Source organism: Amblyraja radiata, chromosome 26, assembly GCF_010909765.2.
Source record: "Amblyraja radiata isolate CabotCenter1 chromosome 26, sAmbRad1.1.pri, whole genome shotgun sequence".
Classification (NCBI taxonomy): domain Eukaryota; kingdom Metazoa; phylum Chordata; class Chondrichthyes; order Rajiformes; family Rajidae; genus Amblyraja; species Amblyraja radiata.
This window is the reverse complement of record NC_045981.1, coordinates 19,822,476-19,844,108: the sequence shown is the minus strand read 5'-3', so window position 1 is coordinate 19,844,108 and position 21,633 is coordinate 19,822,476. Positions and strand designations below refer to the sequence as shown.

The 21,633-nt window shown below is 46.1% G+C and overlaps 1 protein-coding gene across 1 annotated transcript in view; it reads right to left on the bottom strand.

Annotated features, from left to right (window-relative positions):
• Positions 1–16,245, bottom strand: part of myo15b (myosin XVB) — a 156,268-nt gene extending 140,023 nt beyond the window's left edge. The window contains exons 1-5 of the mRNA XM_033043975.1: positions 16,150–16,245; positions 5,924–6,033; positions 5,403–5,504; positions 4,695–4,791; positions 2,249–2,352 (exon numbers count right to left, since the gene is read on the bottom strand). Coding sequence (XP_032899866.1) covers positions 2,249–2,352; positions 4,695–4,791; positions 5,403–5,504; positions 5,924–6,033; positions 16,150–16,245 — 509 coding nt within the window. The remainder of the gene's footprint in view (positions 1–2,248; positions 2,353–4,694; positions 4,792–5,402; positions 5,505–5,923; positions 6,034–16,149) is intronic.
• Between the last annotated feature and the right edge of the window lie 5,388 nt (positions 16,246–21,633).

The following is a 21,633-nucleotide window of genomic DNA, read 5'->3' as shown; positions in this document are numbered from 1 at the left end:
GTGCATTCTTGTTATTTGGTCAGGATTAAAGAAGGTGCCGGATCACCAGTTGCCCGAAAATTGTTGGTGGACCTGTACTGTGACACACAGATGCATAACTTTCTATTGCTCACTATTACACACTTCACTCAAAGACAGAGATTATTATTTAACATCAAGTAACATGGAATGAAGGGGTTTAATTAGTTTGAGGTATAGATCAAGTACAACCTAACAGAACAAAGAAATAGACAAGATGCTGACTGCTCTTCCTCTTGCCATTCTACACCCTCTAAAAACATCTGCTCATCTTGAAGTCTGTGCCCATCTTAATGCAGCTCAAGGTTCCACGATGAGCCTCCACACTACCTCATCACCCTACATTTGCTGGCCTACATAGATGCCTTAACATCCTTATTTATAATTCCCATCCTCGTCTTTAAATCCCTCACATTGCCCCCCTCCCCTCTGTAATTTCCAAGTGTCCTGGCTCTCTCCCTAATTCTGGCCTCTTGTGCAGTCCTTTCTCTCCATCCCATTTTTGGGAACGGCAATGTCGGCCATTTATACCTTCCTGTCTGCTGCTGCCTCCCTGATCCTCTCTGCCGCCTCCGTATTGTTCTCTCTTGTTCTCTCAGATATTCCTGCCTGCTTTCAGTCATCCCTTGCAATATTTCTTTCTTCAGCTCAGCTTCCAACCTGTTTCGATTAAATCTTTGGGGAGCACCTTGAGATGTCCATCTATGTTATAGGCATGGGCTTCATCTTGTTAAATAACAAGTCACCTCAAAAGTAATCATTACCTGGAGTAGTTAAGACTTCCTAATGTTGGAGGTGCTTGGTATATACAGATGTGTAATTATGCTTCAGCACATCTGTACAGTAATTCACCTTGTTCCCATTAAATCTCACAGCACAGTTTGCATCTAGTCAGCGTATTTTGCCTGTGACAACTCGTTAAACATGCTGCCACATTAGTTTTGGTCCCAGGTCCTCTCCCACAAGTCTAATTTTTTTCTTTTTAAAAACATTTTCCATTCAGCTTTAAAAGTTACAAAGTTGCTTCCAGGCAACATGCTCTGATAAAAACTGGTATCAAATGATCAAATGACTACAATAGGATAAAAAACTCACATCCCCATAGTCTAAGATTCCAGCTGCAAAACCATAGAATCCCTAATGGGGTCCTCAAATATATTCATTTCTTCAGCCTAGTCTATGCGGAATGAAACCCAGAGGTATAAAACTGTGAATTGCTCATAAACATCAGTTTATGATGTTCCACCTGAGCCATATTGCATATTTTGAGCCCCTTGCAGATGGAATTCAGACTCAAGGGGAAAGACTGAAATTTAAAGATACAAATGAGACGAGATGAAGAAACAGAAACAAAGTCTTGCTCTAATAATAAAAAATAACTATTGCTTCACATGGTCCCAATCACCCCCTGCCCGGGATTGTCTATGTTTTGATGAAGTCTAGGTAATCAGACTCCTATTTTTCTGACACTAGGGAAAGTTGTGCTTCCAATACCAACGAGCAAGGCAAATGAGGAATTGCACCATAAAGGGCGTGTCCTACTGCGGGGACCTAATTTGCGAGTTGAGAAGAGTTTAAAAAAGTGTCATGGTCTTGTTGTATCGCCGAAGTAGAACATCTCCTACGACCTCCTTCGACTATGTAGAGAACCGCCTACAAATATGTAGAAGACCTCCTTCGACCTCCTTCGACTATGTTGAAGACTAGCTTCAACCAGCTTCAGGAAAAATGGACACCGAATAGTGGAGCGTGAAGCCGACCACCTTTGACTATACTAACACTATCTACGACTACCTTAGACTACCTTCGATTACCTTTGACTACCTTCGATTGCCTTCGATTACCTACAAATAACATACCGACCTACTACGACCTACTTCGACTAAACCTACGACTAAAACAAATATAGATTTTTTCCATGCCGACCAATTTTTACTCGGCGACAGTTTTCAGCATGCTAAAAAATACTCCTCAACCAAACTGAGGCTTCGAGTATGCGGGAACTTCTCTCGAGCATGAAGGAGAGTTACATAGACCTCCTAGGACCACGTGTCGACCATGCTGTGAGTTTGAGTCGAGCACAAACTCTTCTAAACTCGCAAATTAGGTCCCTGCAGTGGGACAGGCCCTTTTAGGGTGTTGATTCTGACTGCAAACTAACAATCGAGATAAATGACAAATAAAAGAGCAAATGCTGGAAGTAACTGCAGGTCAGCCAGGTGTTACTTACTCTCGGATATGGATCCACAGGAGCTTCCCAAACCGGCTGGAGTTATTATTCAGGACAGTTTTAGCATTCCCAAATGCTTCCAAGATGGGAAGAGCCTGAGCTGCCTGTGGCAAGAAAGAGTGCAGGTTACATCATATCTTGTTGTTCACGCATCAGGAACATGGAGGGGGCAATCGGTGATCAGCTGGAACATTACAACTAGGTGCATTGAAGGAAAGACTGGAAAGCAGCCATTTGGAGCACGAAGCAAAAGACAAAGACCACTAAAACCTCATGCAGTCCAATTTACACATTGCATGAAACCAGTGGTTAATGCCAATCACTCACAGATTAATAATTTTGCGCTTAGTCCTATTAACAGTAAAATTAGGGAGATACTCCACCCTTCCCTGAGATTGACCAAGACCACAGAATGACTCAAATGCAATAATACCAGCTCTGGCTCAATGTATTTCTGGAAATTTCATAATTTGACCAAGCATCAAATTGCCTTTTCTCTCCATTTCCAGCTTGCATATGTGTGCTTGTGTTTGTGTGTATGCTTGTGTGTGTATTTGTGTGAGGGTGTTTGTGTGTATGCAGTATATATGTTTGTATGCATGTTTATGACGTGTATGTCACATACACATACTATGTGTGAATATTTGTGTGTGTATACATGCATTTCTGTGTGTATATGTGTATGCATATAAATGTGTGTGTGTGTGTGCTTGTATATATGCACGTGAATGTACATGTGTTGTATGCATTTTAATAAGTGTGTGCATATCTTTTTGTATATACACATGTCTGTGCATGCAGATGCATGCATGTTATAGTTCTGTAAATGCATGTATCTGTGTTTATGTGTTCACCTGCTTGCATGTATGTGCTTGCTTATTAGTGAAGCGGCCTTTTCACGGGGCAACTTGACGCAAGAGTTAACCGGAGTTTAACATCGTGGGAACCTCGTGCGATAACAGTGCGGCATTCGTGGACCACCGTGGACCACCGTAGCGCTAACGGCAGGTCATCGTGTAACTTGGTCACTCGGGAGAAAATTCAAGAAAGTTTGAATTTCTCCAAGATTGACTTGTACACTTGTGGTTGAGTATTGCAACATTATATGAACGTAGTGGCCAGTGCGATATCCGTAATAACTCTTGCGGATACCGTGGGAACTCCTGCGAACGGTGAACCCGGAAGCTGGACAGAGGGAACAGAAGGTGAGTAAAAATTATCTTATGTGGGATTGAATTTAAAAAATAAATAAAAATAAAGATTTGCATCCGAATATGGACATCAACTTATTCATGAGTTATGTTAATGAGATTCAAGAAAATAACTATAATCTTTAAAAGGGACTTTAAAAGGGACTTTACTGAAAGGTTACGCATTTTTATGGTCCGTGAGAAATTTTTCACATGTACTTCTTTGAGAGATACAGGTCGGAGTCCTCGGGTCCAGGGGTCCGGAACGCTACCAATCAATGTTGTACAGAGACCCGTGTAAGGAGTGAACTGCACATGCTGGTTTAAACCGAAGACAGACACAAAAAGCTGGAGTAACTCAGCGAGTCAAGCAGCATCTCTGGAGAAAAAAAGCTGATGTTTCGGGACGAGACACATCTTCAGACTCAATTCCGATTAGGCTGTCTGAAGAAGGGTTCCGGTGTTGGGGGAGTCCAGAACCAGGGTCCCAGTTTTACAGTCTACCGTGGGAACTCTTTAACTTAACTCAGTAAAGTAAAGTAGCCTTTATTGTCATATCAGCGCACAGGCAGCAGTTGACTGTTGCTCTATTCAGTTTCCCAGGGGGTCGGGACGGGACTGGAGTTGGGAGAGAAAGGTGGGGGAGTCGAGGGAGAGGAGGGGGAGACAGATGGGGGTGTCTTCATTTACTGACGGCGGGTGTCTGTCACTGAAACAGGCAGGTGAGATTTCACATCCACCTTGTGTGTGCCTCTCTCTCTCTCTCCCTCCCTCTTACACAGGCTGAGAGACTCTGCCTCTGTGAGTGTACGTCTCTTTCTCCCCCTCTCCCACACACAGTAAGACCGAGGTACTGTGCTCAGTCCATCTGTGTCTCCCACATACACAGTAAAATATGTCTCCAAATGAGCCAATTCAACCAAGGGAGGATATATATAGTGTGTGAAAAAAAAAGTTACATCATTTGTGTCACGTGTAGTTCACGATGTTCATTCAAGATTTAACGGGAAAGCTCGGGAAACGGACAAGTCACTCGCACAAATAGCAGAAATGCCGAGTACCGTGGGAACTCTTTATCTACTGCCGTTATATCGTGCGAGACTCGTGCTGGACCACGACCTCTTCACTCTGGTGACATCTTGCGTCAACTCGCCCCGTGAAAAGGTCGCTTGAGTGTGTGTGCATGAGTGCATGCTACATAGTTCTGATTAAGCAGACATTCATTGTCTTTAGTTTCAGGATGTGGGGAGCCTGACCTGACAGATTTGTTCCTCCCTGGTTTCCTGGTAAAGTGCCATTAGGTAGTGGGTGATCAGTTTTGCCGCCTCAGTCTTCCCTGACCCACTCTCTCCACTGAACAGATAGAAAATTAAAAATCACCATCAGTCAAAATCATGCCGACTCATTGCCAAGCATGCAAATCATTCACAATGCCTCCGCGGTCACTCCAGTAGTGCTCCACAATCTCACACATTCACTCTAGCATCTTACAGCTAGTAGGATTAACAGGCACATGAAGCCATCAGAATGCAGCACCCACCTGACTATGATACACTGCTCTCTCTCGCAGCTCCGGCTTAATGTGTATGCAGCATCAGCAATGGCAAAGATGTGTCTGTGGATTAGAAGACACCTGTCAACAAGTCACCCCGACCCTCATTCACACCGACATTCCACTCATCTCCCACTCCAATCCGCCATTAAGACGCTTATAGTTTGGTTGCCCAGCACAACAATTCAAAAATATTTGGTGTTGTCAGACAGGCAAAGAGCTGCTCATCTAGAAATTTGATCAGGTGGTAATATTTTTGACTGCATTCTTTAATTTAGATTTTAATATTTGGCTTGCAACCATTCCCAAGTTGAATGATGGCCAATCTGAAAGTTACCCAGGGCCATCTGAGCCATTTGTACCAACCCAGCATGACCTCCAGCTCAGGGCTGGCTGGGAAATTTTCATTCACCTTGACTCTTCTTTCAGTACATTACTGGGGAGCGTGGAACATGATGCCCTGGGAATGTCCAGAACAATGTGCTCATAATCCCCCAGAGTCAACTTGGGACACCTGCAGGAGAACAAAATATGTACCCTGGGTGCCTACAACTCCTCATTGCATTGATCCCTTACAGCTGCACCCCCTAACAGCTGCATCCCTCCCCCCAATATGTAGCCAATCACCTAATCTTATATATACATAAAACTATTTCTTGTTATTTATTATTGGTTTTACAGTGTAGTATGCTTACATATCTGTTGTACTGCTGCAAGTAAGAATTTCATTGTTCCATTTTGGGATATATGACAATAAAACACTTTTGACCTGCTAATCCTGCATTCAAGACCCCCCTTCCCCATGTTGTGCCATTCAATCTCCCCCACTCTTGGCTACCAAACTTGTTTGCAAAGGAGTCAAGTCAACTAGTTACTGAACCATGCTCAGTCCCAGTGCCCTTTATCAATGGAGGGGATATGCAGGGGACTTACGGAGGGTTTTCAGAAAGCTCTCTCCTCTTGTATTGTTTGATGATGTCCTCAGAGTATATCCCAACACACTTGTAGGGGTTCAATGAAACCAAAATGTTCCCAATATAGGTCTGTAAAAGGAGAGATGGTGAATCAGTACAGCCAAAAACACAACCTAAAGCACAATTCTCACACTAATATAAATGTTTAACATATTCAGGGAAATTCAGGTAGTTTCGCTATGACGCTTGTTTCCATAGCACTAATTGGATATAATGTAATTGTTGAATTGGGAACACTATTTGTATTCTGCGGGCCAAATTGTTTTTCATGCAATTTCAATTATGAACGAGAGAACTATCTAAAAGTTATTTTGGAAATTGACAAGCAGAAAAAGAAAACTGTCTTGGGAAAAAACAGTCTAGGGAAAAACTTGTTTCCATGTAACCTTCTCACAGTAATCAGGCACCATTGTCTCTTAATAACATAGATAATACTTTAACCAAAGAAGGACATTGAAATTGACAAACTATCGTTTACTTTGACACTTGTGCAAAGATAGACTGTTAAATAATGTAACATAGAGCCTTTATTATTAGCATTGCTCCTGTTCTTAGTGCTTTTAATGTCTTTTAATTTTTACTGTTTTAGTCCTTCGTTTTACGGTTTTTAATGGTTTGTAATAACTTTTTGTCCATGAGTTCTCATGTACAGCACTTTGTGGCAACTGCGGTTGTTTAAAGCGCTTTATAAATAAAGTTTATTATTATTATTATTATTATTATTATTAAAAAATAAAGAAAAATTGAAAAGCCTGTGGGAAAACTAACTGTGTCAATGCAAATTGGATGCTCTCTAACCCTGGCCCCTTTCCCCATTGACACAATTGTTTTTATAACATGATTTTCCATAAGGTAATGTTTCTTAGGAATATAACTATCGTTTTATAGCAGAAATATCTGTATATGAGTACAGTATCAAAATCATTGGTCGTTCACATTTGGACATACTGGAGTCACAATGTATTGACACACGCTATCTCATCCACATACTGACCATCCTGTCCATACAGTTCAGAAAACCATACTTCTCCTGACATATACTAGTGCACATGGGGAGGAAAGGAGAAGATCCAGGCCGATTGTACACCTGCACCAGGAGACCGAGAGCAGAGCAGCGGTCGAGGGGCTCCGGCCCCAGGACATCGGGAGCAGAGCAGCGGTCGAGGGGCTCCAGCCCCAGGGCATCGGGAGCAGTGCAGCGGTCGAGGGGGTCCAGCCCCAGGGCACCGGGAGCAGAGCAGTGGCCGTTGGGCCCCAGGGCATCGACAGCAGTGCAGTGGCAGTTGGGCCCCAGCTCCGGGCAACCGGGAGCATCGTAGCGGCCAATGGGCCTCAGCTCCGAGTTTCCGGGAGCAGTAAGCCTGTCACCGTGCCCCAGCCACGAGAGACGGGGGAAGCGGCGCACCCAGAAGGGGGTAAAACGAGCAGCCCCCCCCAACGACACCTCGGGTTACGACACGGGAAACCCAACCTGTTGAGGAGGCCGGGTATCTGAGCCCAGGAAAGGTGAGGCAATTCACCAAAGTGGTGGGCATGAGGGAACAGGAAAATGGCCAGTGACTCTAAAGGACAATGGAGCTCAAACTGGCATCTTTAAACGTGCGCAGTGTGAAGAGCACTGCGCGATGTGTAAATGCCTTACAGTACCTGGCCAAGGTCAAGGCAGATGTGATTTTCTACAGGAGTGCGGGTTGCCACACCTCCGCTGCTATCGGAGGTGGTCGCGATGGTGGCCCCACGGACTGTCGGTGTGGTCGGGGGGCAATGATTGTCGTGCTTCCGGCCTGGGGATCTTGCTGCGGGGAGGGAACTTCGCCATCACTGAGGTCAGGGAGGTGGTTGCGGGGCGTCTCCTCGTGGTGGATGTTATGTACCGTGGTTCTCCGCTCCGGCTGATTAATGTGTATGCCCCACCCGTGCGGAGCGAGCGGCAGGCCGTTCTCCAGCAGCTCCCAGTGCTGTTGGCCACGTCCCGGCAGCTCGTTCTGGCCGGTGACTTCAACTGCATCATTGATGCGGCTGGACAATCTGGCAGTGCCGACAACAGACTGGACAGCACGTCCAAGTTCCTGATGGAAACGGTAAAAGACGCAAAGCTGCACGACGCCTTCAGCGACCCTGCAGGCGGATCCCAGCCGCGGTTCACCTGGTCGAGATCGGACGGTTTGGCCCGATCCCGGATAGACTTCGTCTTCACCACGAAGGCCGTCACGGTGAGACACGCCGACCTCACGCCGGTGTTCTTCTCTGACCACTGCCTCCTTCAGGCTTCCTGTCACCTACAGGAGGACCGGAAAGCAGGCAGAGGGACGTGGAAGTTAAATGTGAAGCTGTTGACCCCAGAGAACGTTGAGGAGCTAAAGAGGGACTACGCACGTTGGAGAACGGTGAGGCCCCTCTTTGACTCCCCGACACTCTGGTGGGAAGCAAACAAGGAGAACATTAAGAGGTTATTCATAGCCAAAGGGGTTCAGAGAGCAAGACAGAGTCAGAGGGAATTGTGCCAACTCCAGACAGAATTGCAACAACTGCCCCTTCTGCAGTCGAGGGGGGTGGATGTGAGGGAGGAACTTAGAGAGGTGAAGGACCGGCAAGCTTGGCTCTTTACCTCTGAATCCTCCAAGATCATCTTCCGATCCAGGGTCCGCCATGTGGAGCAGGATGAGACGTGCTCACGTTTCTTCTTCCATAAGGTTCACAGGGGGAGCTCTGTGATCAACAGCCTTAGGGAGGAGGACGGCTCGGTAGCATCCTCGCAGACAGACATGATGAGGGTTTGCAAATCCTTTTACATGGAATTGTATGACCAAAAGGCCACAGACAGCACCGCCTCCCAGAACTTCCTGTCCTCTATCACGGAGGTCTTGGAGGACAGCAAGCAGGAGAGTCTGGACCAACCACTGACCCTAGAGGAGCTGACTGGCTCCATCCGCTCCTTTGACTCGAGTAAAACTCCCGGAAGCGACGGCTTACCGGCCGAGTTGTATTCGGCTCTGTGGGACTGGGTGGGCCCGGACCTGCTGGAAGTGTACAACGACATGCTTCTAGCCGGCAGCATGTCAGACTCCATGAGGAAGGGCAGCATCACCCTAATCTACAAGCAGAAGGGGGAGATGAAGGATATAAAGAATTGGAGACCCATAACATTGTTGAATGTAGACTACAAGATCCTGTCTAAGGCCATCGCCAACCGGGTCAAGTCTGCTCTGGGACGGGTGATCCACCCTGTGCTGTACCTGGCAGGAAAACCTGTGCTGTACCTGGCAGGAAAATCTCAGACAGCCTAGCGCTGCTGAGAGATACCATCGCCTGCGTGCAGGACAGACGGGTGGATGCCTGCCTAGTCAGCTTGGACCAGGAGAAGGCCTTCGACAGGATATCGCACACGTACATGAGGGACGTGCTCTCCAAAATGGGTTTTGGGGAGGGAATCCGAAATTGGATCAAACTGCTCTACACCAACATCCGTAGTGCAGTCCAAATCAATGGGTGGGAATCAGACAGTTTCCCTGTAAGGTCTGGAGTCAGGCAGGGTTGCCCTCTCTCTCCTGTCTTGTTTGTCTGCTGTATTGAACCTTTTGCCGAGTCCATCAGGAAGGATGCGAGCATAAGAGGAGTGACATTGCCAGGCAGTGGGGGCATTCAGGTCAAGACCTCCCTGTACATGGACGATGTCGCCGTCTTCTGCTCGGATCCAAGGTCGGTCCGCAGATTGATCAGCATCTGTGACCAGTTTGAGTCGGCCACGGGAGCCAGGGTGAACCGCAGGAAGAGCGAGGACATGCTCTTTGGCAACTGGCCCGACCGATCTTCCATCCCCTTCACCATCAAGCCTGACTTCTTGAAGGTGCTGGGGATCTGGTTCGGGGGGGCTGAGTCGAGTAACAAGAATTGGCTGGAGCGGATAGCCAAGGTGGGGAGGAAGCTGGAGCTGTGGAGGCAACGCTCCCTCTCCATAACCGGGAAAAATTTGGTCATCAGGTGTGAGGTGCTCTCGGGTCTGCTGTACTTGGCACAAGTGTGGCCTGTCCCTCCCTCCTACGCCACGGGGATCACCCGGGCCGTCTTCCAGTTCATCTGGGGGTCAAGGATGGACCGGGTGCGACGGGTCACCATGTACAAGTCGGCAGACAACGGGGGTAAAAGCGTGCCCAACGTCGCCCTCATCCTGATGGCCACCTTTGTGTGTGGCTGCATCAGGCGGAGTGTAGAGCCAAGGCACGTGGGCACTAAGTGCCACTACCTGCTGAGGTTCTACCTGTCCCCGGTGTTGCGAAGGATGGGCCTGGCGCAGATGCCACGCAATGTACCAGTCAGCTGGACATTGCCGCCCCATCTGACGTCTGTTGAAAGGTTCTTCCAGACCAACACCTTTGACCACAAGTCCATCGGGCAGTGGTCAGCACGGAATGTCCTGCAGGCATTGCAGGGAAAGGACTCGATGGATCCTGTGGCGTGGTTCCCAGAGCAGACTGCCCAGCTTGTCTGGCAAAATGCCTCATCGCCAGAACTGACCAACAAGCACCAAGACCTGGCTTGGCTGGCGGTGAGGGGAGCCCTCTCAGTTAGATCCTTCCTGCACCGTCGGAACCTCACTACCAGCGCACGCTGCCCCCGGGACTGTTGCTATGGAGAGGAGACGGTTGCCCACCTCTTTGCAGAGTGTGGATTTGCAAAACGAGTCTGGAGAGGTATGAAAGGGTCCCTGGAACGATTTATCCCGAACAGCTCCGTCACAGAGGACTCTGTGATTTACGGACTGTTCCCAGGGACACATTCAGAGACTGACATCGAGTGCTGCTGGAGGGTCATCAACTCGGTGAAAGACGCTCTTTGGTCTGCCCGAGCGTTGCTCACCACCCAGCAGAGCGAGATGTCCGTCAGGGAATGTTGCCGACTGGCCCACTGCAGACTGCAGGAGTACGTGCTAAGGGACTCGCAGAAGCTTGGTGCAGCCAACGCCAAGGCTCGGTGGGGGAGGGCCACAGTCTAGGGTCCTTCCGCTGCTGGACATGGGGGGCACAGTATGGTGGAGACGCCCCTCAAATTAAATTAAGGAAAGGTATCCCACACCAGGGGGCCACATGAGTGGCACGGGTGGGGGACATTTTTTGTGGAACTTGAAATGTCAGATGGAAATTTTCGCACTGTGTACACATTGTATATATTTATTACTTGAACAGGGGCCACAGAGTGGCACTGGTGGGGGACTGTTTGGTGAAATTTGACAAATGTAAAAAAATTGTACTGGAAAAAGTTTGTATAGTCTCCGAAAATGTCGGATGAATTTTGTTTGAATGGTTCAGAAATTGTATATATTTACCAATTGAATAAAGTATATTTTGAAATTTAAAAAAAAATACTAGTGCACATGACCCCATCCACCTTACCAACATAATATGTCCCTTCCTTATCCTGACCCCCACATTACCCCATCCATATAACGACTGACAATGCCCCAAAACATATACTGTTACTGTTCCCGGAACATACATGTTACTGGCTCATACATCTATCTAAACTACTGATACACAGAGCCACGTCCATATGACTCGCCATATCTATGCCATCATTATTATTCAGCTGCCTAACGTGGTGCTCTGCGAGAGCATAATAATGCCATTAATTCACATATTAATAAATCATACTTAGCGACACATTAGCCTCGACACTTTGACACCTCATTCACTAATTCACACCTAGGGACTCACAAGATGTACTTTAAGATACAGACTCTTGTAAACTTTATTTATTTGTACATTTTTACATATACTTAGCCACAAATACTTACACCTTCATATCCTTTATATTCTCAGACTAACACGCATACATATCATTCATAAATGTACAGCGACTCACCTTTATATCCATTGCTCTGAGCAATAATTCATTCATAATTACAATATTTAAACACTGAGACAAAAGCAATGAGTGGAAGGCATTTGTTTAATGAGCGGAAGGTCGTTTAAGCAAAACTTTTTCTTACATTGTGGGATAATAATAAGCGTGATTGTGAGAGAGAACTGTAAATGCACCAATCTAAGAGATGCAAAATGCGACAACAATATATAATGCTGATTGATATAAAAATTACTCATCAGCATCCTGTTAAATTGTGTAACCAGTCCTCACGTAATTTATGTCCCTGTGGAATCTTCTCTTCAGGCAAAGTAGAACCGAGCTTTCACATACTTCCCTGCAAATTAAACAAGGACAGGATCAGCCTCAGTGTTGTACCTGTCTGTGTTCAACATCAACCTGTCACTGCACACATGCTGGAAAACAAATTGTACCAGTGGGTGGAAACTCGTGCTTCAAAAGACTGGTGATGGTGCGCATTAACTCCCAGACAGCCTTGATCCACTGCATTCCGTCGACCGTCGCAACAGGTCCAAACAGACACCATTACCCTGGCCCTAAACTCATCTCTGGAAAATCCAGAAAAAATGTTTCTGTCAGACTCCTATTTATCGACTGTAGCTTTGCCTTTGTCACCATGGTCCTATCAAAACTCATCTCCAAACTCCTGGATATAGACGTGAGCAATCCCCTCTGCCACTGGATCCTCGACTTTCTGGCACACAGACTATAATCAGTGAGGATATGTGACACCTCCTCCATAATAATTCTCAACGCCAGTGCCTCGCAGGATGCTTCTTTAATCCTCTACTATCTTCTGTGTACGCTCACATCTATGTGTGACCAAATTGACTCTAACTCCAGCTGCAAGTTTGCAGATTACATCACTGTGGTTGGCGGATCATGAGCAAAGTTGAGACAGAGTACAGGAAGGAGGTAGAGAATTTAGTAACATGGTGTTGAACCAATAACATCTCCTTCAACATAGCAATATGAATGAGCTATTTATCGACTTCAGGAAGCATGGTGGAGTACATACTCCAATCGACATCAATGGTGCTGAAGTAGAAATGGTTGAGAGCTTCACATTCCTTGACGTAAATACAACCACTGATCTGTGTGGATTAACCACATTGAAACGCCAGCCAAGAAGGCACATCAACAGCTCTACTTCCTCAGGAGACTCTCTCCAATGACTCTTGCAAACTTCTACAGATGTACCATAGAAAGTATACAGGTGGGTTGCATCACAGCATGGTTTGGGATCAGCTCTGCCCGAGACTGCACGAAATTGCAGAGAATTGTGGTTGAAGCCCAATCCTAAAATTCTGCACTCTTTCCCTCTCCCTTCATTCTATCTATTGTACTTGAGTTGGCCTGATTGTATTTACTGTATGTATAGTTTAATCTGAATTAGATTAGATCTGATTAGATAACAGCACAACAAAGCTTTCCTCTCCTGACAAGTACATCTTGAAACATGAATTAATCTGATCTAATGCTCACAAAATTACATAATAATTATTATAATATATTCAAAAATTATTTCAGCCTCACTGTATTCACTGAAACAATATCACACGAAGATTATCAGACTCTCTGACTATCAGACTCATGATAATGCCATTAATCGTTGTGACATAATCCTTCTTACTACGATACAATTACTTCCATACACAATAACATCAGCATATTCACGGATATTGTGCCTCATAATAACATCACCAAACGCAATACAACTGTCATACAATGTGTCTAGAAGTACTATGGTCTAATATGGCACTTCTGGAATTACATGACAAAACAACATGCAGTATCGTGTGGTATCTTACTCTAGGTTGGATAGATCCTCCACCTCCTTGGTCTCTGGGTCGTGACCTTTTTTAAATGTTGGCTGAAACAGAGAACAATGAATGCTTCATATTATCTCCTCAGAGACTGTGAAACCCAAAAGCTAATTGATATGGGCATCTCTCACCGAATGGGCCTTTCAAAATAATGAGAACAACAAAACATTGATATAAATTGGTCATGAGGAAGAAGAGATGAGAGTGAAAAGACAATGAGAAAAGGAAAGGATCAGAATGATGAGATAATTAATATCCCTTATGGTGCATTGTCACATGCCTCAGTATCATCTTGAACAACATGACATTAACTCATTCCTAGCTCTAAATATGTACATAGCAAGACCCACAAATGACTCTGAGATGAGTTATCAATTATACTACATTTGATGACTTTGGATGCTTTGACTCAGATATCGGGAGATCTTTCTATTTCATAGAATATGGAAAAGTACAGCACAGGATCAGACCCTTCAGCCCACAATGTTTGCGCTGAACATACGGCCAAGATGGACTAACCTCCTCTGCCTTATGTGATCCATATCCCTCCATTCCCTGCATATCCATGTACCGATCTAAACGCCTCTTAAACACCACCATTGTATCTGCCTCCTTCACCACCCCTGGCAGTCACCACCTTCTGTGTGAAAAACCTTGCCCAACATATCTCTGTTAAACTATCCCCTGCAAGGTTGTTCTTTGAATAGCATTATAAAAAGGATGAAGTGTACTGAGGTTGAATTGAGGCATATGGCTCTTGATTGGCAATTGTTGGCCAGAAATCTGGGGACCTCCAAGCGTGGGCCTATTCCTTGACTATGGGCACATCTGAAAATGCAGAAGGGGGCTGAAGGTAATTATGAGGCCGCGTGCAAAGAGTGGGGTTTTGCTGTTGCCAGTTTCAATGGTCCCCAAAGAGTTGGACTGAGTCACATGGAGTCCAAACCCTTGAACAAATAGTCCATGGTGACAGAGGGACCCTTCATGGACTGGAGGGATCTCTCCGTCATCATTTACATAAGTTTGAGGCAGTTCCTGATGCTCCCCCCGAACCACTCATCACCAGCTCTCAACCCAAACCTCAGAGAGTGATAGTTGGAGGCACTCAGTATTTTGCACGGGACAGAATGGATGGCCCATGGCATCTCTGCATGGGAAGTAGAAGCTGAGAAAAGATCAAATTTGGAGCATGTAGTGATATCAAAGGCAAAAGGACATCATTTTAAGGTGAGCGTCAGATGATTTAAAGGAGATCTTACGACTATGCTTTTACATAGAGAGTGGTTGATATGTAGATATGTAGCCAGCCGAGGTGCTGGAATCAGACACAATCACTTGTTCCAGGAGGCATTTAGATAGACAAAGCACAGGATGTGGTCCTAATACATGCAAATGAGGTTAATGCAGACAAGCGAAAAGGTCAGCATGCACGCAGTGGGCTGAAGAACATATACTGTACACTTTATGACTCCAAGAGGAGATACTAGAGGTCAAACCTTGCTGGGATATGCCAGTAGCTTAACTGCAAACTATACATATGTTCCAAATAAAGATCATTAAGTTCAGGGCTTCAGTGCATATGGGAATTACACTTACAGTATTTTAAGACTCCAGCTGGGGTGACACAAAACAACATATGTAACAAGTAGAGGGGAGGTTAAAGGATATGAAGGAGAAGAAAGAAATGATGCAAAAAGGAGAATTAGAGGAAGGGAAGCTTCCAAAGGAGGGATTATGGAGGGGGAGGAGAGAGAACTGGAATGGGGAGTGAAGCCAAAGGGAGGTGCACGAAATAAGGGTGGGAGGAGTTGAAAGAGAAGAGTTTGGAAAATTGTGTCCGATATAATCCATCACTTGTCTACCGTTCTTCACTGTAATTGAGGGAGTCTGGCATTTCCAAATGTGAATAAGCAGTTTCTCATTGATTATTTGTCATTGATTCCGAACTAACACATAGAAATTTTCTAACAGATAAAGAGGAAATGTCGCTGGAATAGTACCTGTTTTAATGTGAAGTCTTTCTCAAGAATATTTTCAGCTGTGTCCCTCAGGCTCCCAGGTCCCTGTTCTTCTTTGTGTTCTAACCACGCCTGGCTCTTTGTACATCGTCCATTGCTCAGGTTTTCAATTGTCAGGTGTGGAAGCAACGTTTCCGATCCAACCAAGTCAAGTGGTCATTGTTAAAATGCCCCTCCGCGCCCAGTGAATCTCCTTCCCATCCTGAAAATACTTATCATCTTGGGCACGTGTGATCTGCTGACAAGGATCTGTCCTCATTTGGGATGTTGGGGGTGCCTGAGAATCTGAAAGGGTGAATTGTCTGCTATTCTGGTCTTTCATTAGCGCCTTGTTCATGGGCCTGGGGCGGGTGTCTGTTTGCAGGTAGTGAGGGACCATTCCGGGTATCTCTTGGTTGCAGATTTGAATCATTCCTCTCTGAATTGGATGGTCCAAAGTCCTTTTGGAGTGCGAAGTTTACCTCTTGGTTCATTCTGTGATTTCCTAACAAGGCCCACAATGGAGTGCTCTGGTTGAGCTGGTACTGCTGCTTTGTAGGGCTGCGGGCTATCTGCATGATTCCTTCACTTCTACAACTGGCTAATACGGTTGCTTTTGACTTGACCAACTGGTGTACCCGTGGAAGCACAATTGCATATCTTGCATCAGAGTTACCCAGCTTTTCCTCAGCTTCCCTCTGACCCTCACTCTGCTGGGATGTGTCCTGCGTGTTGGCTTCCACTTCTGACACAGGCTGTACATCAACAGATACCTTTGCTGTGGCATCATCCGCACCGTGACTGATTCAGTTACTTGCAGTAACCCACCATCTTCCTTGGCCTCCTCTTTTAGTGCCTCACTTTTGTTCCAAGGGCAGTGACCCCCTCGAGAAGCAAGCCCCGCTGTGCTGGCAAGACGAATTGCCATGCGCCTCCTGAAGTTGCAACGCTTCCCTTCTTTGTTCTTACGTTTCATGCTGAGTGTCTTTGCAATCCACTCGGTGGTTCCAATTACATGGGTGACAGTAACCAGCTTGGACCTGGTCTTCAGGACTTTGGGAATCTGGCGGCTGATCCATCCTGTAACCCTGCGAATGACGGAATCCGTTGGCACAGATTCTTTTTGATCCCTGTACTTCCAGGCTCAGCTTCGGTGAGATTTTCCACTGCTGTGACCTCTTCTGTTCTCCGGGTCTTTGCTGTGGACTTCCTGACAGAAGCCAATTTCACCTTTCCTACCACCGTTGCAATTTTTTTCTTGCGAGCCAGGGCCATCAGCTGCTGTGCAGATGTCTGCTGGTTTCCATCATCGTGGCTCTCTAGAGATGAAGCACTGCTTTCCCTCCTTCTCTCTTTCTGTGCGCTCTTAACAGGGGTTTGATCAGTGAGAACCTCTTCAACTGGTGCATCTTGGTGTGATTTGATGGCCACCTCTGGCAATGGGGACAAGTCACTCTTCCTTGCGCCCACTGCAAGAGTCCGGTTTGATCTCGTTCTGATGTCTTTGCTTTTGGTCCTGAGAGAGTGGGATAAGGTGTGCCTGACGTGAGAGGAGTCTTGCAGAAGGGAAAGCTTGCATAACAGTTAACTTCCCCAGGTTTCTGTTCCTCACCAGACTCACCTCCCTCTTTTATGCACTGCTTTTCTGTACTGCTGCTTTTCCCCACCACTTTACACATCCGAGCCTGGTACCCTCTGCTGAACGTGGACTTTTGAAAACTTCTCCCTTGTTTTAGACTTCGCCTTGACCTCTGATTGGACTGTTCCCTGACTCTCCCCCTTAGCTTTGACCTTCATACCCACCAGAAGCTTCTTCTTCATATCCATTTGCAACATTCTTCTCTTGCCAGTGTTTTCTGGACATCCAGCCTCGCTTTCTGCTGGCTCCTGTTAATTTCACCTGCTTCTCCTCTACAGCAACTATTTCCATCAACACTCACTTTCATTGCCATCTGCCTGTTCGTCCTTCCAATCACTATCGAGGTTTTCTTTGCGCCATGACTAACAGCTGTGGTGTGCTGTTTGCTGTGGCTTCCTCTCTCACCAGTTACTGAATCACTGTCCTCCGCCATTACTGCTTCTGTCGTCTTCTGCTCTCATTGTTTTGTCAGCCAGGCCTTCATTCTCCACCCCCTTCACCACCAGTGTCTCGTTCCTCATCAGTACTCTCTCTGTCTGTACTATGGTCACTATCTTTCTTATTGCCTTTTATCAGGGGAATACCCTTCCTGGTGCTGGGCTTGTCAACCTCTGGGTCAGATGTAGCCACTTCATGGTCATGCTATCCTCACTGCTGCTTGTGCTCCTCACTCGACTCCTCTGAACTCTCACTGTCCACGTCACTAGGATCACTGCTGACCCTTGCTTCTTCCTGTTGGCCTTGTGCTGGAGATTCCACTTTTGTTTTCACTATCTTTAGTCTTCATCTGAGCTGCCTTCTCCTCTTTGTCAGGCTTGCTGGCTTTATTTAACATTTGGGATTTCTTCCCTTTATTCTCATTGCCCTTGCCTTTACTTCCCTCCCTCCTCCTCACACTGCCTGGTTGATGTGTGATTGCTGCGTTTACTGTCTGCTGATATGCAGACTTTCAGCCGTGACCTTTTCCCTGGCTCTTCTGCTCTGATCTTCTTACCACATGACTTTAACCTCCTTTTCTCCCTTTTTCTCATTGCATTTGTTCTCAATAGTTTTAGGTTCCTTGGCATTAATTTTCCCAGGTTCTCTCAACTTGTCCACTGGTTGTCTTTTTTTTCCCTTCATTTCGCTTGGGTTTGATTTTCCGTTGTCTTCCCTCCCCATTGTCTGATCGCCCTCGTCTGCCAGGGGGAACCAGTTTATTCCCTCTCCTGTCCTCCTCTTACACCTACGCTCTTTTTCCCTTGAGATCCTGGCGTATTCTTAAGCTGAGCTGAAAGCTTGGTCTCTGACTTAACCTTGCCATGACAGGGGCAGGACTAGGGAACGCTCGTCGAGGGCTCGGTTCTGGACTTTGCGAAGCCTTCCTGGAATCTTTCGTGATTTTTACTTTTCTCTTGCTGATCCTGTCGTGAGTTCTGGGCTCCACGAGTTGTTTTTCCCTTGGCTGGTGATTTCTGCATTTTCACAGAACGACTGCTGCTTGCAGACTTAAAGACACCTGGAAGCTAGATGCACAGTAAGAAAATGAGAGGTAGTCAGCAACCCAGCAATCTGTTTGGGACAAGGTGGTTGGGACAAGGAAGTACTTCACTGTCACTTTCAGTTTCTTATTTATGGACTTCCCAACCTTATGCCAAGCCACAGTTAGTTAAGGGCCCCCTGCGAGGGCATGGGCAGAGGAGTAAACTGCAACAAAGTGGGCAATTGCATTTGAACAGTACCCAAAAGGATGGGGGCATGTTATTTACAATCTCCTTCATACTTGGAGAAGCCATCTCTGCCCACATCTCTTAACATTAGAAGCAAAAGATTCTCTCTGTCTCCTCATATAGGCAAACATGTGGCCCTCTCTCTCTCTCACTCCTAATACTGGGGATCTCTGTGGTCTCCAAGTGAGCACTGTATCCTCCCTGACTCCTACTATTGTGGGTCATGTGATGCACCACTTCTCCTAATACTGGGAAAATAAATTCTCAGTAATTCCTTACATATGGAGGCAAGGTGGTTTCCCAGTCTTCTGATGCTGTGAGGAAACTGGAACACCGGAGGACTGTCTGGGTTTCCTCCAGGTGCTCCAGTTTCTTCCCATATCCCAAAGGCATGAGGGCTGTAGGTTGATCGATCTCTGTAAAATTGCCCCTAGTGCATAAGGAATAGGTGCAAAAAATGGGAAAACATAGAGCTCGTGTGAGTGGATGATCGATGGTTGGCTTATGTGGGCAAAATGCCTGTTTCCATGCTGTAAACTCCCCCCATCTCCTGAAATGTTAAATCTAGCCTTCCACCCACACAGTGTCCTGTGCCTGTGTCACAGTCATTTAATTTGTTTAAGAAGGAACTGCAGATGCGGGAAAATCAAAGGTACACAAAAATGCTGGAGAAACTCTGCGGGTGCTGCAGCATCTATGGAGCGAAGGAAATAGGCAACGTTTCGGGATGAGACGTTGCCTATTTCCTTCGCTCCATAGATGCTGCTGCACCCGCTGAGTTTCTCCAGCATTTTGTGTACCTGTGTCACAGTCACTTCCTTCACTTATTTGTTCACTACTACTAATATTGCCAAATATTGGGAAAACCACTGAACTCTTTCCATCTTCAAACATTGGGGAGCAATGTTATGTTTGAAATGTCAATGCATACCTGTATCAAGGAATAGGGAGAGCTCTGCAATGTTACGAGACAGGGAGCGCTTAATTTCTACATTAAGAGACAGAGTAGAATTCTGTCCATATTAAGACACGGAGCCTAGTGCTGCCCAAAATTAGGACACAGGGAGGGTCTGGTGCCTTACATGTAAGTGGCAGACATAGAGATTGATGGCTCTCCATGCCTCATTATATTGGACTCTCTCCTACTCCTTTAAGTGGGTGGCACCTATGCCCTAATATTGGGAACGCTGCACCTCATCTGATAATATGGACAGAACTGGGCTTATCCAAATGTTGCAGAGCAATGGGCTCTCCATATGTAATGTTGAGAAGTATTGGACTCCTTATACATCCTAATCCTAGTGTACACGGGACGCCCCCATCTCCTAAAATGCAGGCCGTTGTGCTCTGCCTCACTTAACATGGAGGGCACGGGGTTCTCCTTTTCTCTTATTGTATTGGGGAGCTCACGATTCTCAGCATCTTCTAAAACTGGGGAACACTGGACTCTTCCCATCTCTAACATTGAGCAGCTCTGGATTCATGTTCTTTCACAATATTCATGGGAAATGACCTCTCCCTAATTCCTTACTCATGGACACAAGGTGATTTCCCAGTCTCCTAAAGCGGCCTTTTCACGGGGCGACTTGACGCAAGAGTTAACCAGAGTTTAACATCGTGGGAACCTCGTGCGATAACAGTACGGCATTCGTGGACCACCGTGGACCACCGTAGCGCTAACGGCAGGTAATCGTGTACCTTGGTCACTCGGGAGAAAATTCAAGAAAGTTTGAATTTCTCCAAGAGTGACTTGTACACTTGTGGTTGAGCATTGCAACATTGTATGAACATAGTGGCCAGTGCGATATCCGTAATAACTCTTGCGGGTACCGTGGAACTCCTGCGAACGGTGAACCCGGAAGCTGGACAGAGGGGACAGAAGGTGAGTAAAAATTGTCTTCTGTGGGATTGAATTTAAAAAATAAATAAAATAAAGATTTGCATCCGCATATGGACATCAACTTATTCATGAGTTATGTTAATGAGATTCAAGAAAATAACTATAATCTTTAAAAGGGACTTTAAAAGGGACTTTACTGAAAGGTTACGCATTTTTATGGTCCGTGAGAAATTTTCACATGTACTTCTTTGAGAGATACAGCTCGGAGTCCTCGCCGACTAGTGATCGATGCCTTTCCGAAGCAGGGTCCGGAACGCTACCAATCAATGTTCTCCAGAGACCCGTGTAAGGAGTGAACTGCACATGCTGGTTTAAAACCGAAGACAGACACAAAACGCTGGAGTAACTCAGCGAGTCAAGCAGCATCTCTGGAGAAAATAGCTGATGTTTCGGGACGAGACACATCTTCAGACTCAATTCCGATTAGGATGTCTGAAGAAGGGTTCCGATTCGAATCGCCACCTATTCTTTTTCTCCAGAGATATCGAGACCCTTCTGATATGCTGCCTGTGGTCGATAAATGCGTAACCTTTCAGTAAAGTCCCTTTTAAAGTCCCTTTTAAAGATTATAGTCGAGGGAGAGAGGGGGAGACAGATGGGGGTGTCTTCATTTACTGGCGGCGGGTGTCTGTCACTGAAACAGGCAGGTGAGATTTCACATCCACCTTGTGTGTGCCTCTCTCTCTCTCTCCCTCCCTCTTACACAGGCTGAGAGACT